The sequence below is a fragment of the Scyliorhinus canicula genome, chromosome 3 (genome assembly GCF_902713615.1).
Source record: "Scyliorhinus canicula chromosome 3, sScyCan1.1, whole genome shotgun sequence".
Lineage (NCBI taxonomy): Eukaryota > Metazoa > Chordata > Chondrichthyes > Carcharhiniformes > Scyliorhinidae > Scyliorhinus > Scyliorhinus canicula.
In genome coordinates this window covers 18,468,335-18,482,830 of record NC_052148.1, presented here as the reverse complement: position 1 = coordinate 18,482,830, position 14,496 = coordinate 18,468,335, and the positions used below count along the sequence as shown (strand labels likewise).

Here is a 14,496-nt window from a genome sequence, read left to right as displayed (position 1 = left end):
AACCTCTTCATCTGTGGGGAGAACAATCCCAATTTCTATTGTCTCTCTATTAAGCTCAAAGACTGATCGAGGCAGGACAATTGTGCCTCTGACTGTAGAGTTGCTGATTGGATAATAACCACTATTGGGATACAGCCTGTCCTGTGTTTTCATGTCATTCAGGTTGGCTGAGTTTGTTAAGAGTTGTTTGTAATTGATTTTGGTGTTATTTTTATCCTTGTTCCTGGGCCAGTTGATCACGCCTCATGCGATCCGGGTGCAGACGCCCCCACGGCACATCCCGGGAGTGGTCGAAGTCACGCTGTCGTATAAGTCAAAGCAGTTTTGTAAAGGAGCACCGGGGAGATTTGTCTACACAGGTCAGTGCTATGTTCAATAACTACACCACCCGGTACACCTGCACTCACAGGTTTCCTGCGCCAGACAAAAGAAGGGTCATTACTACAAATGAAATGAAATGAAAATCGCTTATTGTCACGAGTAGGCTTCAATGAAGTTTCTGTGAAAAGCCCCTAGTCGCCACATTCCGGCGCCTGCCCGGGGAGGCTGGTACGGGAATTGAACTGTGCTACTGGCCTGCTTGGTCTGCTTTAAAAACCAATGATTTAGCCCTGTGCTAAACCAGCCACCTCAACACAGGGCCGTAGATCATACCATACAGAGGGAGGTCCACAGCAGTTCAAGAAGACAGTTCACCACCTCCTCTCAAAGGCAATTAGGGGAGGACAATAAATTCTGGCCTTGTCAGCGATGAACACATCCCGTAAATGAATTTCTTTTTAAAAAGGCCATTCAGCCCATCCAGTCTGTGGCAGCTCTTTAATAGAGCTATAAATTAGCCCCATTATAGGAACCTTGGAGAAAAACAGAACACACTGGACAATCTCAGCAGGTCTGACATCACCTGTGGAGAGAGAAAGGAGCTAACATTTCGAGTCGGGATGACTCTTTGTCAAAGCTGAGGAGAACTGGAAATGGGGTCAGATTTATAATGTAGTGGGGGGCGTGGAGCAGTGGGGCTGGATAGAGGGCCAGTGATAGGTGGAGATTGACAAAGATGTTGAGGACAGAAAGACAAATGGAATGAAAATGGAGCTGATTAAGGCTAAGAAGGTTGCTGACATGGCACATAAAGGGATTAAAATGTATGAATGGCAGAACAAAGGTGAGCAGTGTGTTAAAGGGCAACTAGGAATAGTTGGCACAAGTGGGATGAGGAGAGGGGGACAATGACGAGGGAAAAACAGATCAATGGAAGAAATGAAACTAAATTGATAGAAATAAAAATGGGGTGAAGGTGGAGGTGGGATATCATAGTCTGAAGTTGTTGAACTCATTGTTAAGTCCGGAAGGCTGTGGCGTGGTAATTGGGGATGAGGTGCTGTTCCTCCAGTTTGCGCTGGACTTCAGGGGGACATTGCAGCAGGCCAAGGACGGACATGTGGACATGAGAGAAGGACGATGAGTTGAAATGGCAGCGATAGGAAGGTCTGGGTCCTGCCTGCAGACAGACTGAAGATGTTCTGCAAAGGCGTCACCCAGTCTGCATTTAGTCTCTCCAATGTAGAGTAGGCTGCGTCAGGAGCAGAAAATACAATAGACCAGATTGAAGGAGGTGCACCTGAAGCGCTGCTTCACTTGGAAAGAGTGCTTAGACGCTGGGATGGTGAGCAGGGAGGAGGTAGAGGGGCAGGTGTTCCACCTTCCGAGATTGCTGGATAGGTTCGCCGAAGCGGGTTTAAAACAGATCCCCAGTAATGTGGTTGATTCTTAATGCCCTTAGGAATGGACAATAATGTTAGCCAAGCCAGCGATGCCCACATCCTGTGAATTAATTTTTAATAAAGTTTACTCATAGTTTGTTGATTAAAGCTCATTTGTAATTTTGGACACAGCAATTAAATCTCCTCTTAATCTTCTCTGCTGGAAAGTGAACCATCCCAGATTTTCTAATCTCTCCAAGTAGTCAGAGGCTACCCCCTGGAAATGGCATTAGATTACATAGAATTTACAGTGCAGAAGGAGGCCATTCGGCCCATCGAGTCTGCACCAGCTCCTGGAAAGAGCACCCTACCCAAGGTTAACACCTCCACCCTATCCCCATAACCCAGGAACCCCACCCAACACTAAGGGCAATTTTGGACACTAAGGGCAATTTATCATGGCAAATCCACCTAACGCGCACATCTTTGGACTGTGGGAGGAAACCGGAGCACCCGGAGGAAACCCACGCACACACGGGGAGGATGTGCAGACTCCGCACAGACAGTGACCCAAGCCGGAATCGAACCTGGGACCCTGGAGCTGTGAAGCGATTGTGCTATCCACAATGCTACCGTGCTGCCCCTGCATCGCATGTCACTCAGTCGCATCAGTCAGTCGATCTACCTCTAACTTCTCAGGGCAATTAGTGATGAGCAATAATAACCAGCCTTGCCTGCAATGGCCACATGCTGAGAATTAATAATGCTCACAGTGGAGTAATAATAGTGCGAGCATACCTTTACAAAATCCACCTCTTTCAGTGACGTATTGGCCGGAATTGTCCGGCCATTCGCTGGCGGCAGGATGCTCTGGTCATGCCAGCAGCGCACCCCAGCCCACGGATTCCCGAGCAGCACGGGGTGGTTTCAATGGGACGTCCCATTGACAGTGGTGGGAACAGGAAATCTCGCCGCCAGCGAACGGGACGCATCCTCTCACAGCTGGGAGATCGGAGAATCCTGCCCTAGATTAGGAACAGGGTTGAGGTGAGGAATGAAAGGAGCCTTATCACTGGATGTCTGATGAGAGGCAGCACGGTAGCACAAGTGGATAGCACTGTGGCTTCACAGCGCCAGGGCCCCAGATTCGATTCCCCGCTGGGTCACTGTCGGCGCGGAGTCTGCGCGTCCTCCCAGTGTCTGCGTGGGTTTCCTTCGGGTGCTCCGGTTTCCTCCCACAGTCCAAAGATGTGGTGGAGGTTAGGTGGATTGGCCATGATAAATTGCCCTTAGTGACCAAAAAGGTTAGGAGGGGTTATTGGATTACGGGGATAGGGTGGAAGTGAGGGCTTAAATGGGTCAGTGCAGAATCGATGGGCCGAATGGCCTCCTTCTGCTCTGTATGTTCTATGAGAGAAGGATGGAAAATATTTACTCTATTGCGACAAGAACCGTCTCATGTTTGGACCCCAGAGCCAGAGATCGAGGCTGGCCAGTGGCTTCAGCACTGACCATAATGGTCACTAACTACACTCATCAGCATTGAAGTGATGACCAGTGCTGCCTTTGTTGTAGATTGTCTTTCCCGCAAGGGTATTGTCAGTTTATCTTCTGTCATGTCAGACTGTTTTGATGGTGACCTTTAAGTTGTAATAATAAGCCCTGTGGATCGGGCGCATTGAAAACTCCAATTTCTAACTATTAGATTGATCAGAATGATACGCTTTTGTCGAGCTGTCCACAGTCTCTCGCAATATCACTGGATAATCTGTTCTTAAGGTGCCGAGGAGCCGATGGTTTGAAAAATAGATTTGCTTATTAAATGTATTATTCAACAGACTTGGTATTGCAAAAACAAAATCTACCAACACAGCAAGCCGGGTACAAAAGGGGATCAACACTGAGAAGCTGAGTATTGATAACAGCAAAGTCGGCAAACCAGGCCACTTTCCTAGGAGGGAAGAGGTATTAACCCCTTCAAGGGACTCTATCTCTTTGCCCGTCAGAATAAAATGGATCTCCCCATTTAGTCAGAGTGGCACCGGGTAAACGATTTGCCTGCAAGACACTTTGGGTGGGTTTTTAGTTTTGTGGGTTAGAAATTGTTCTAATTTCAGCCATCTACAAGGGACACAAAACCACAACACAAAACCTGCCTTTCTATAACATCTTTGATGTAGGAAAATGTCCTCAATCACTTCACAGGGTTGTGGGGGAGGGGGGAACGGTGGGTGGGGGTTGGGGGGTTGGCTAGAATCATAGAATCTTAGAACCATAGAATTCACAGTGCAGAAGGAGGCCATTCGGCCCATTGAGTCTGTGCCGGCTCCTGGAAAGAGCACCCCACTTAAGCCCACACCTCCACCCTATCCCCATGAAGCAGTAACCTCTACCTAACCTACGGGCAATTTATCACGGCCAATCTGCCTAACCCTGCACATCTTTGGACTGTGGGAGGAAACCGGAGCACCCAGAGGAAACCCACGCAGACACGGGAAGAACGTGCAGACTCCGCACAGACCCAAGCCGGGAATCGAACCTGGGACCCTGGAGCTGTGAAGCAACTGTGCTAACCGCTGTGCTACTCGTGTCACTACCAGAAAAAATAGTTTTGGAACTGATCACATGAGGCGGTATGAGGAGAGGTGACCAACAGCTCGATCAAGGAGTTAGGTTTTGACGCGTGACACAAAGAAGGAGATAGGTGGAGACGTTGGGCAGGGAATTCCAGACCTCGGGGCTCAGACAGCTGAAGGAAAAGCCCCCACTGGTGTGAGGTGAAGTGATGCACAAGATAAACAGCAATAGGAAGTCGGGCTGCATTTGCACTGACCCGACATGTTCTAGTCTCCCTCCTCTGGCTGGGGTATTACCCAATGCACCGATTTCACATTTTCACTGTCCGCCACAGCTTCCACCGTGTCTCCTGCAGGACAAAATGAACTCCGTTTGTTGCGGATCCAGGCCGACCAGGGGGCTGGCTCCAAGCCTCACGTCAGGAGGGACCCTCAGCAACCAGCTGGGGGAAACCGGTGGGTCACTGTCTGTGCACTGATGTCGCAATCCAGAGGTGCAAGGGCAGCTTGCAAACCCCCCACATCGGGATTTAAAATGTAGGTGGATACGTCAGGGTCAATTATGCAGCTTGCCGGCTGGCCATTTGCCCGTACAAGCAGAAACTCAAGCGGGAGAATCCAGCTAAGAAGGTTGTGCAGTGCCGGTCCGAGGAGACAGAAGAGCTCTTACATGACTGCTTAAAGACAGTGGACTGGTCCATATTTAAGAACTCAGCGACTAACTTAAATGAGTATGCCACCACCGTCACAGACTTCATCAGCAAATGTGTGGACGACTGCGTGCCAAAGAAAGCAGTACGTACGTTCCCCAACCGGAAACCTTGGCTCAACCGCGAGATTGACTCCCTACTGAAGGACAGATCTGAGGCGTTCAAGGCAGACGACCCTGTCCTATACAAGAAATCCAGGTACGACCTCCGCAAAGCCATCCGAGATGCCAAGAGAGAATATCAAACTAAGCTAGAGTCACAGACAGACTCTCGGCGGCTGTGGCAAGGACTGAACAACATAACGGGCTACAAAGCGAAGCCGAGCAGTATCTCTGGCAGCAGCGCACCGCTCCCCGATGAACTTAATGCATTCTATGCTCGGTTTTAGCAGGTAACCAACAATCCGCTGTCGAGTGCCCCAGCAGCCCATAATTCACCCATACCCACCATCACAGTTTCCGAAGTCAGATCGGCCTTCCTGAAAGTGAAATCACGGAAGGCGACTGGCCCGGACGGGACCCCTGGTCGTGCACTCAGAGCCTGCGCATACCAGCTGGCAGAGGTATTAACAGACATCTTTAACCTATCCCTTCTCCACTCCGAGGTCCCCACCTGCTTCAAGAAGACCCCCATCATACTGGTACCAAAGAAGAACCAGGCAACATGCCTCAATGACTACCGCCCGGTGGCCCTGACGTCAGTTGCAATGAAGTGCTTCGAGAGGCTGATCATGAAGAGCATCACCTCCATACACCTGGAATGCCTTGACCCACTTGAATTCGCATACCGTCGCAACCGGTCCACATCAGACGCAATTTCCCTGGCCCTATACTCATCCTTAGAGCATCTCGAAAACAAGGACTCCTACCTCAGACTCCTATTTATTGACTACAGCTCCGCCTTCAACACCAATCCCAGCCAAGCTCATATCAAAGCTCCAAAACCTAGGACTTGGCTCTCCACTCTGCAACTGGATCCTTGACTTTCTGACCAACAGACCACAATCAGTAAGAATGAACATCAATACCTCCTCCACAATAGTCCTCAATACCGGTGATGGAACCATCAATTCACTAGACACGTGCTTTAAGATATGAACAGTGGTTTTAATCTACTTACAACAGAGCCAGCCTGTTCCGCGTTGAGCTCTCGATGAACTGGACGACTGGCTCTGAGCATTGGTATTTATCCAGCAGTCCAGAGCGAGGAGTCGTGGGCGGAGCCAAGGGTGGAGCCCTGTACAAACTCCTAAGCATTCCCAGCGCTACTCCCCCTAGTGGTCGGGCAACACAACTGCGCTTACAAATGCATGGTCTCATGTATATACAATACAGTGTGAATTACGGAGTTACATTCACCACAACCGGTGCCCCGCAAGGCTGCGTACTTAGCCCCCTACTCTACTCCCTGTACACACACGACTGCGTGGCAAAACTTGGTTCCACCTCCATCTACAAGTTTGCTGACGATACGACCATAGTGGGCCGGATCTCGAATAACGACGAGTCCGAATACAGGAGGGAGATAGAGAACCTAGCGGAGTGGTGTAACGACAACAATCTCTCCCTCAATGCCAGCAAAACTAAAGAGCTGGTCATCGACTTCAGGAAGCAAAGTACTGTACACACCCCTGTCAGCATCAACGGGGCCGAGGTGGAGATGGTTAGCAGTTTCATATTCCTAGGGGTGCACATCACCAAAAATCTGTCCTGCTCCACTCACGTCGACGCTATCAACAAGAAAGCACAACAGCGCCTATACTTCCTCAGGAAACTAAGGAAATTTGGCATGTCCACATTAATCCTTACCAACTTTTACAGATGCACTATAGAAAGCATCCTATCGGGCTGCATCACAGCCTGGTATGGCAACTGCTCGGCCCAGGACCGCAAGGAACTTCAGAGTCGTGAATACCGCCCAGTCCATCACACAAACCTGCCTCCCATCCATTGATTCCATCTACACTTCCCGCTGCCGGGGGAAAGCAGGCAGCATAATCAGGGATCCCTCCCACCCGGCTTACTCACTTTTCCAACTTCTTCCATCGGGCAGGAGATACAGAAGTCTGAGAACACGCACGAACAGACTCAAAAATAGCTTCTTCCCCGCTGTTACCAGACTCCTAAATTACCCTCTTATTGACTGACCTCATTAACACTACACCCTGTATGCTCCATCCGATGCCAATGCTTATGCAGTTACATTGTATATCTTGTGTTGCCCTATTATGTATTCTCATGTATTCTCATGAATTTTGTTTAATTCCCTATTCTTCCATGTACTGAATGATCTGTAGAGCTGCTTGCAGAAAAATACTTTTCACTGTACCTCGGTACACGTGACAATAAACAAATCCAATCCAACCCAATCCAATCCAAAATTATGTTTCTCGTAGACTGATAGTCTCCAATTTTCTTTTAATTTACTTGGTGTTACCAGAATTTCACACCTATATATTTGCCCCCCTAGTCATTCGTTTCTATCTGCTGATTTTACTTCAATGAAGGTGTGAATCATTGCTTTTAGCGTAATGCTAAAAATCCACTTGGTTATGACTTGAAAGGTTTATATTCATCACCTAGCTCAACTGAAACCTTCATCAATGCTTTTCCAGATGCTTACTAAGATAGTTACTTTCAATGAAGGTGTGAACCATTGTTTTTAGCTTCATACAAAAATGCTGTTTGTTTGTTTGGGAGAAGGAAACTGCATTTTATAATCCTGCTCTTTGCAGCTGCTGTTAACCCTTCATGGGATCTTTCCCTGTATCCTCTCATGTTTCTTAAATCAGGTATTGCCAGACTTCCATGTTTCAAATGACACCTCTTTCCATATTTTCAATTGCAGACCTCGGCGCAGTGAGGCAGCAGTGCTAACCCACTGCGCCACCGTTGTACCCTCCAAATAGGCTCACATTAACACTGCAATGAAGTTACTGTGAAAAGCCCCTAGCCGCCACATTCCGGCGCCTGTTCGGGTACACAGAGGGAGAATTCAGAATATCCAATTCACTAAACAGCACGTTTTTTGGAATTTGTGAGAGGAAACCGGAACACCCGGAGAAAACCCACGCAGACACGGGGAGAACGTGCTGACTTCGCACAGAGAGTGATATCAGAGAATGTAAGAGCGGAACTGAGGAACACCAGGCCCTTCGTGCTCCTGAGAATACCAAGTTTAAATAGACTGGTCCTATTCTTGTTCAGCCTTGGCCTGTTCCTATGTAATACATAGTTTGCACGTTTACCTGATGCCATCATTTATGATCCCTTTTTTCTTGGTGTTAAGAGTAAGGCCATCGGGTCATGGATGCCCAGTATTCCCAGGCAGCAAATTATATAAACTTTGACATAGACCAGACCCAACAAGATGCCGGGGCAGCAGAATTCTCTGCCATCAACTGGATACCCCAAGTCCAGGGGCTCATAAATGGCACGTATGTCGCCTTATGTGCACAGGGCCCTGAGGGAGTGGCCTACATCAACAGGAAGCGGGTCCACTCCCTCAACATCCAACAAGTGTGCGACAACCACATGAAGATCATGCACGTGTGTTCACGCTTCCCGGAGCATGTGCATAACAGCTGGATCCTGCTGCAATCGGACATCCCCTTCCTCTTTGCGGATGACCCCAGGAAGGCCGGTTGGCTCTTGGGGATAAGGGGTACCCATGGAGGACTTGGTTAATGATGTCAGTATGGAGGCCGGTGACCGATGTGGAGATCCGATACAACAAGGTCCATGCAACCACCCGGTCTCTCATTTGAGTGGTGCATTGGACTCCTCAAGATGGGTTCCAATGCCTCGACTGCTCTGGTGGTGCCCTGCAGTCCATTCCCCAGAGGTCTGCCACTTTGTCGTGGTCTGCTGTGCCCTCCACCACCTGGCACAGGAGCGTACATACGTGCTAGAGGAGCAGGGGAGGAATATGTGGCGGAGGAGGAGGAGGACGAGGAGGACGAGGAGGCGTCGGGCCAGGAGGAGCAGGAAGACGAGCCCGGAGAGGACCCACAGGATCAGTCAGAGGATGGAGTACCGGAAGGAGCAGCGAGGGCCCAGCAAGCTCAGAGGGCCAGGAAGGCCCTCATTGTCGCCCATTTCACATAGGACCTCATCCAGCATTCCCTCGCTCCCCAACACCCACACCCCTCTCCTGCCTCCCTGCCCCCATCCCTCTGCCTTCCCCCTCCCCCATCATTCACTATCCTCCTCCCACATTTCCCACCCTCCCAGGGTCTGTGTAACATCGCTCCAGGTGATGGGACTGTGTCGGCGGGTCATGGTCGAGGGCAGGGGGAGATGATGATAACCTGCTGAGAGTTGAGTGCCAGTGCTCCTCATTCGATGCCATAGTCTGACCTCTGCCTGTCTGCGGAGTGCTCGCTCACATCCATCACGTGCGTGTGGTGTCCTGGAGGGGAGGGCAAGAGGATTACAGGACCACCGTGTCTGGGGAGATGGGCAATGGGATTAGTGCTCAGCCTGCATAACAGAAGAGAGTGCTAGAGGCATCGCATCGAGGTCAACAGATTTTAATGATTTACGTGACTGTTCCCAACTGCTGCACTCTTCCGATGGTGCCGCCCCACTCTCCCCACCCCACATAGACCCTCCCCCCTTCCTACATCCCCAATGCATCCTTCCCCCCTTACCCCTACCCCCCTTATCCCTTCCCCACCCCCTCTCTCCCAGTGCCCTCTCAGTGATCCTCCACGTGCCTTCCGTTCTCCACCATTATGTCTAGATGTGTCCCAAGCGTGCACATCTGAGGTGGAGGCCGCCAGCTGTGTTCCACGTCCCATGGCCTTCAATGCCTTGGGCACCGAATGCTGACTTTGAGATGCACTGTCGGGGGGGGTTGAACTCGGGGGAGCCGGCGGCCACATGTTGCCACTCCGTAAGCTGGATCCGGGTTGCCACCCAGTGCCCAGCGTTCCCCGTCCTCCCAGTCGCTGCCCACAGTGCCCTGAGGTTCACCTCGGGATGGAGGGGCAGCTGAATCAGCCGGCTGACCCCGCATCAGCTGGCTCTGCCAGCCCTGGCAGCCCCCCAATGTCTGCAGCCCTCAGTGATGCTCCTCACCGACTGGGGCATACTCTGGAGCACCCTGGCAATGCCCACCTGAGACTGGGACACATCCCTCAGCAACTGAGACATGCTCCGCAGCGCCTCAGCTACACCCAACTGGGACATGCTCCACACTGTCTCATCAAGGCCCACTTGGTCTCGTTCCCCAGCGACTGGGACTTGCTGTTGAGGTGCTCAGCCATGTCCGACACTGACTGAGCCATGCCTTGGACACATCCACTCATGCTGCCGATGTCGTGCACCAGGCTCTCCACTGCGGTCGCTGTCCCAGCAGTTTGTGCCGCGGTGCCACTCCTCACCGATGCCATCTTCTGCGTTCACAGCCTCTGAGACTCCTCCAATCGGCTATGGACCTGCTGGAGTGTCGCTGACGGGGGAAACAGGGGAAGTGCTGGTCAGGGGTCCGCTGCAAATTCACCCTCCTGTCCCAGTGGAGGCCGTTGACCTTCTTGCGGCACTGGGTACCGGCCATCCTGGCCAGCCTCCCCGAGCTGGCTGCCCTGTGACTGACCCTCAGGGGAACAGGGAATCCCGTCTGGCCTGGACCGCTTTGTGTTGTCTGCCCAGGTCGGCATCGCTGAATCGTTGGGTTGGTCCTTGCGATGGCAAGTGCTGCTCTCCCTTGTTAGCAGCCGGCTGGTGAGAGCGGTCCCAGCGAATCAGGCAGCGGGATCATCATTTGCGACAAGAATCCCGTGAGGCCTTGTTCAGTGGAGCAATTAACATTTTATCGCAGTGACGGCCTCACTGGGCCAAACGTCAGGAAGCTCACGGCAGTTCCCGCTCACTACTACACTTCAAAACCACTTCGTTAAATCCCGTCCGCCCTGTCTGGAACACAGCGACTGCACAACGGAAGATCTTTGTGGCTAATTCTAATGACAGTGCAGCAGGATTCTGCCCTTTGTTTCGCTGAGCTGGAGTAGGGAGACTGCCAGGTCCCAGTGGGTTTTTAGCCATGTCCCGCTCGGAGGCATGTGCACGACTACGCCATTGGACGAAGGCAGAGTCAGGTCTGGGCAGTGGCAATCTCTGCAGTTGAATAGCCTTCCACTGCTCACTTGCTATGGGGTGTCGCACATTAAATGCAGCTTGGAACCAGGTGGAACCAGTCATTGGAAGGAAAATCAGAGGCTGGGTTGGGGCAGGAGAAGGGCGGGGGCGGGTTGAATGGGGGGGGGGGGGGAGCAGGTTGGAATGCTGGAGTGGGGGCTAAAGAACCAGGGACGGGATTGTCCGACCCCCCCTCCCACCGGGTCGGGAATCGCCCGGGCCGGCATCAATCCCGCCCCCACCATGTCCTGAATTCTCCACCCTCTGAGATTCGGCGGGGCGGGAATCGCGCTGCGCCAGTCGGCGGGCCCCCCGCGGCGATTCTACGGCCCGCGATGGGCTGAAGTCCCGCTGCTGACAGGCCTCTCCCGCCGGCGTGGTTTAAACCACCTACCTGACCGGCGGGATTGGGGTCCTGGGGGGGGGGGGGGGGGGGGGGGGACGGGACGCGCGGGGCGATCTGACCCCGGGGTGAGTCCCCATGGTGGCCTGGCCCGCGATCGGGACCCACCGATCGACAGGCGGGCCTGTGAAGTGAGGGCACTCTTTTTCTTCTGCCATCGCATGGTCTTCACCAAGGCGGAAGAGACCCCCTCCAATGCGCATGCGCCGGTATGACGTCAGCAGCCGCTGACCCTCCGCCGCATGCGCGGAATTACGCCGGCCTGCGAAGCCCTTTCGGCCCCGGCTGGCGTGGCGCCAAAGGCTGTTCACGCCAGCCAGCGGAGTGGGAACCACCGGCGCAGGCCTAGCCCCTCAATATGAGGGCTTGGCCCCTAAAGGTGCGGAGACTTCCACACCTTTGGGGTGGCCCGACGCCGGTGGTTCATGCCACTCCATCACACCGGGACCCCCACACCCCGCCGGGTAGGGGAGAATCCCGGCCCAGGTCTTTGCCATATCCCTTCCAGAACTGCGACTGAGATTATAAATCTGGAAGCTAATGTGAAATGAAATCCTTATTCCAGCTGTTAGTGAAGACACTCAATAAAGATCATCATTAGATTGACAAAGAACAGTCATAAAATTGATGGTACGAGATCGGCATTTTGAGCTGTGTGAGGAAGTGTAATATGTTGAGCAGTGCAGTATTCGGGATTTACGGGTGTGTCCCAGCCTCCCAGGGACAACACCAAAGCTGTCTGATCATCGAGACGGTGTGTGGCCTCTCCCAGAAAGTACCCACCCTCGCCCCTCGCCCTCTGGGTTAGTCTTTCTGAGAGGCCTCCCTAGCATAAATGTATGGATGAGTTAATGAGAGGATCTCTTGAGCTATCAACAGGCAGAGCGCCACACAAACACAAGACAATCTGCTGCATTAATTAACTGCTATCGATCGCCTTTCCTTGTTGGGAATATTGATCCTGATTTATGCTATCAGATCACACCAACAATCTGTTCACATCCAGCCCTCTTCTCTTCACTCCCCCCGCCCCCCCATCCCCCTCGCCCCGGCCGGCCCTTCCCCACACTCACCCGACCCGGTTTATTTTGTTGTGAGGTAGTTTTGTACTTCAAGAATAGGGTCAGGGTGGCAGAGGCAAGTTGAACGCCACCCTTGGCTTTAGAGGGGTTTCACAGGTCGGCGCAACATCGAGGGCCGAAGGGCCTGTACTGCACTGTAATGTTCCATGTTCTTTGAGCTCCGATAGTCCCTTGAGATCTTGGTTGAGTGTTGAAGAAAGGAAGGGGACTTCCTCTCAGGCCTTTGTGTGCAGTCAACGGCTTTGAGCGTGGAAACAGGAGCCCTTCAAGGCTGTTCCCCATTTAATTAGATTGTGGCTGATCTACACCTTCACTCCATCTACCCTACACCTTGCTTTCATAAACATTTACACCGTTGGCCTCACAAAAATCCATCATCCTTAGCTTTGAAATTTTCACTGGACTCCACCTCCCCCCCCCCCCCCCCCCCCACAAGCAACTTTATGCAGAGAATGTTCCAGATTTCCACTCCCCTTTTGTGTGAAGAAATGTCTCTTGGTGCCAACTCTTGAGTGGCTTAGCCCTAAATTTAATGTCACACCTGCTTGTTCTGAGGGGGAAGACGGGGGGGGGGGGCTCCATGGCACCTCCGGCAGTGCAGCATTCCACCCCTTCGTACTGTGCTGGAGTGTCGGCCTTGTGTATATACTCCGCTCCTGGAGACGGACTGGTTCTGCTTCCTGAAGAATCCTGAAGAACTAATTTCCCCATTTCAGCAGGCATCAAGCCACTAATTAACATATTGAAGGCAATGAAAACCTGCTTTAGACATCCGCTAGGGACTTCTTTAGGTCGATCCCCCGCTCTTCAGTTGGTATTGAAGGTCATTAAAGTTTGAGATCTTATTTGGTTTTAAGCAAATGCAGAAAAAGAGAAAGGGTGGGGGGGAGGGGGTGTGTCTCTGGGTGGTGGGGGGAAGGGGAGGAAGGCCTGTGATAGGATGACAGGGGAGAGATTAAATGACAAAAGGGATGATGGTTCATCATAATCAGGAATTGTAATGGAACAAGTAAAGCAGTGTTTCCCAAACATTTTTCTGCTGTGGCCCCATTATAATAGTTCAACTTCATGCAATCCCAGAGGGACAATTGGGGGAAGAGAGTTGTTGGCGTTGGCTGTGCGTTGGGGGTTCAAACAGCAGGACACCAGCACAAAGAACAACTAAAATATCTTCCATTTTGCAGGCTCTGATGTCGGAGATCAAGCCTCAGAGCTCATTGGCTTAGGCCATGACCACAGGCAAAATAAAATGGTGCAGGTTTAGTGGGTCCTCACAGCTGATGCCAGGACGATCACATCTCCTTCTCCACTCCACAGCCGCCATTGCATCCTCGGAGTTTGCACCACCCCAATTGCCAAGCGTCTTTCTCTCTCTCTGTCTCTCCCTCCACCACCCACTGGGGCTCAATGCCCACAGTGAAGGAACAAAGGAGAGGTGTAAATGGCAACAGCAGACTACTTACTGGCACCTGCTACTCAAAAGAACGGGGGCAGAGGTTGTGATCTCGAGTCATTGAGATGTGGCGTCGTGTCCAGAAGGTGCCTAATCAAAAGTTTCCCCGTTTCCTTGGGGTTTAATTGGAATCCATAAAATCCCTACCGTGAAGAGGAGGCCATTTGGCCCATTGAATCTGCACCGACGTAGGCCCACTCCCCTGTTGTATCCCTGTCACCCCATCTTCTGTGCACATCTTTGGACTGTGGGAGGAAACCGGAGCAGCTGGAGGAAACCCACGCACACACGGGGAGAACGAGCCACACAGACAGTCACCCACGGCCAAAATTGAGCCTGGGTCCCTGGCACTGTGAGACAGGTCATCATTCAATCATAAAGTTTATACAGTGCAGAGGAAGCCATTCAGCCCATCACATCTACTCCAAC

The 14,496-nt window shown here is 51.9% G+C and overlaps 1 protein-coding gene across 5 annotated transcripts in view; it reads left to right on the top strand.

The window, feature by feature from the left end:
- LOC119963843 (transcription factor COE3-like) overlaps window positions 1–14,496 on the top strand; it is a 519,394-nt gene that overhangs the window by 390,726 nt on the left and 114,172 nt on the right. For all 5 annotated transcript variants that reach the window (XM_038793191.1, XM_038793187.1, XM_038793188.1 and 2 more), the window contains exon 10: window positions 233–359. In XM_038793191.1, coding sequence (XP_038649119.1) covers window positions 233–359 — 127 coding nt within the window. The remainder of the gene's footprint in view (window positions 1–232; window positions 360–14,496) is intronic.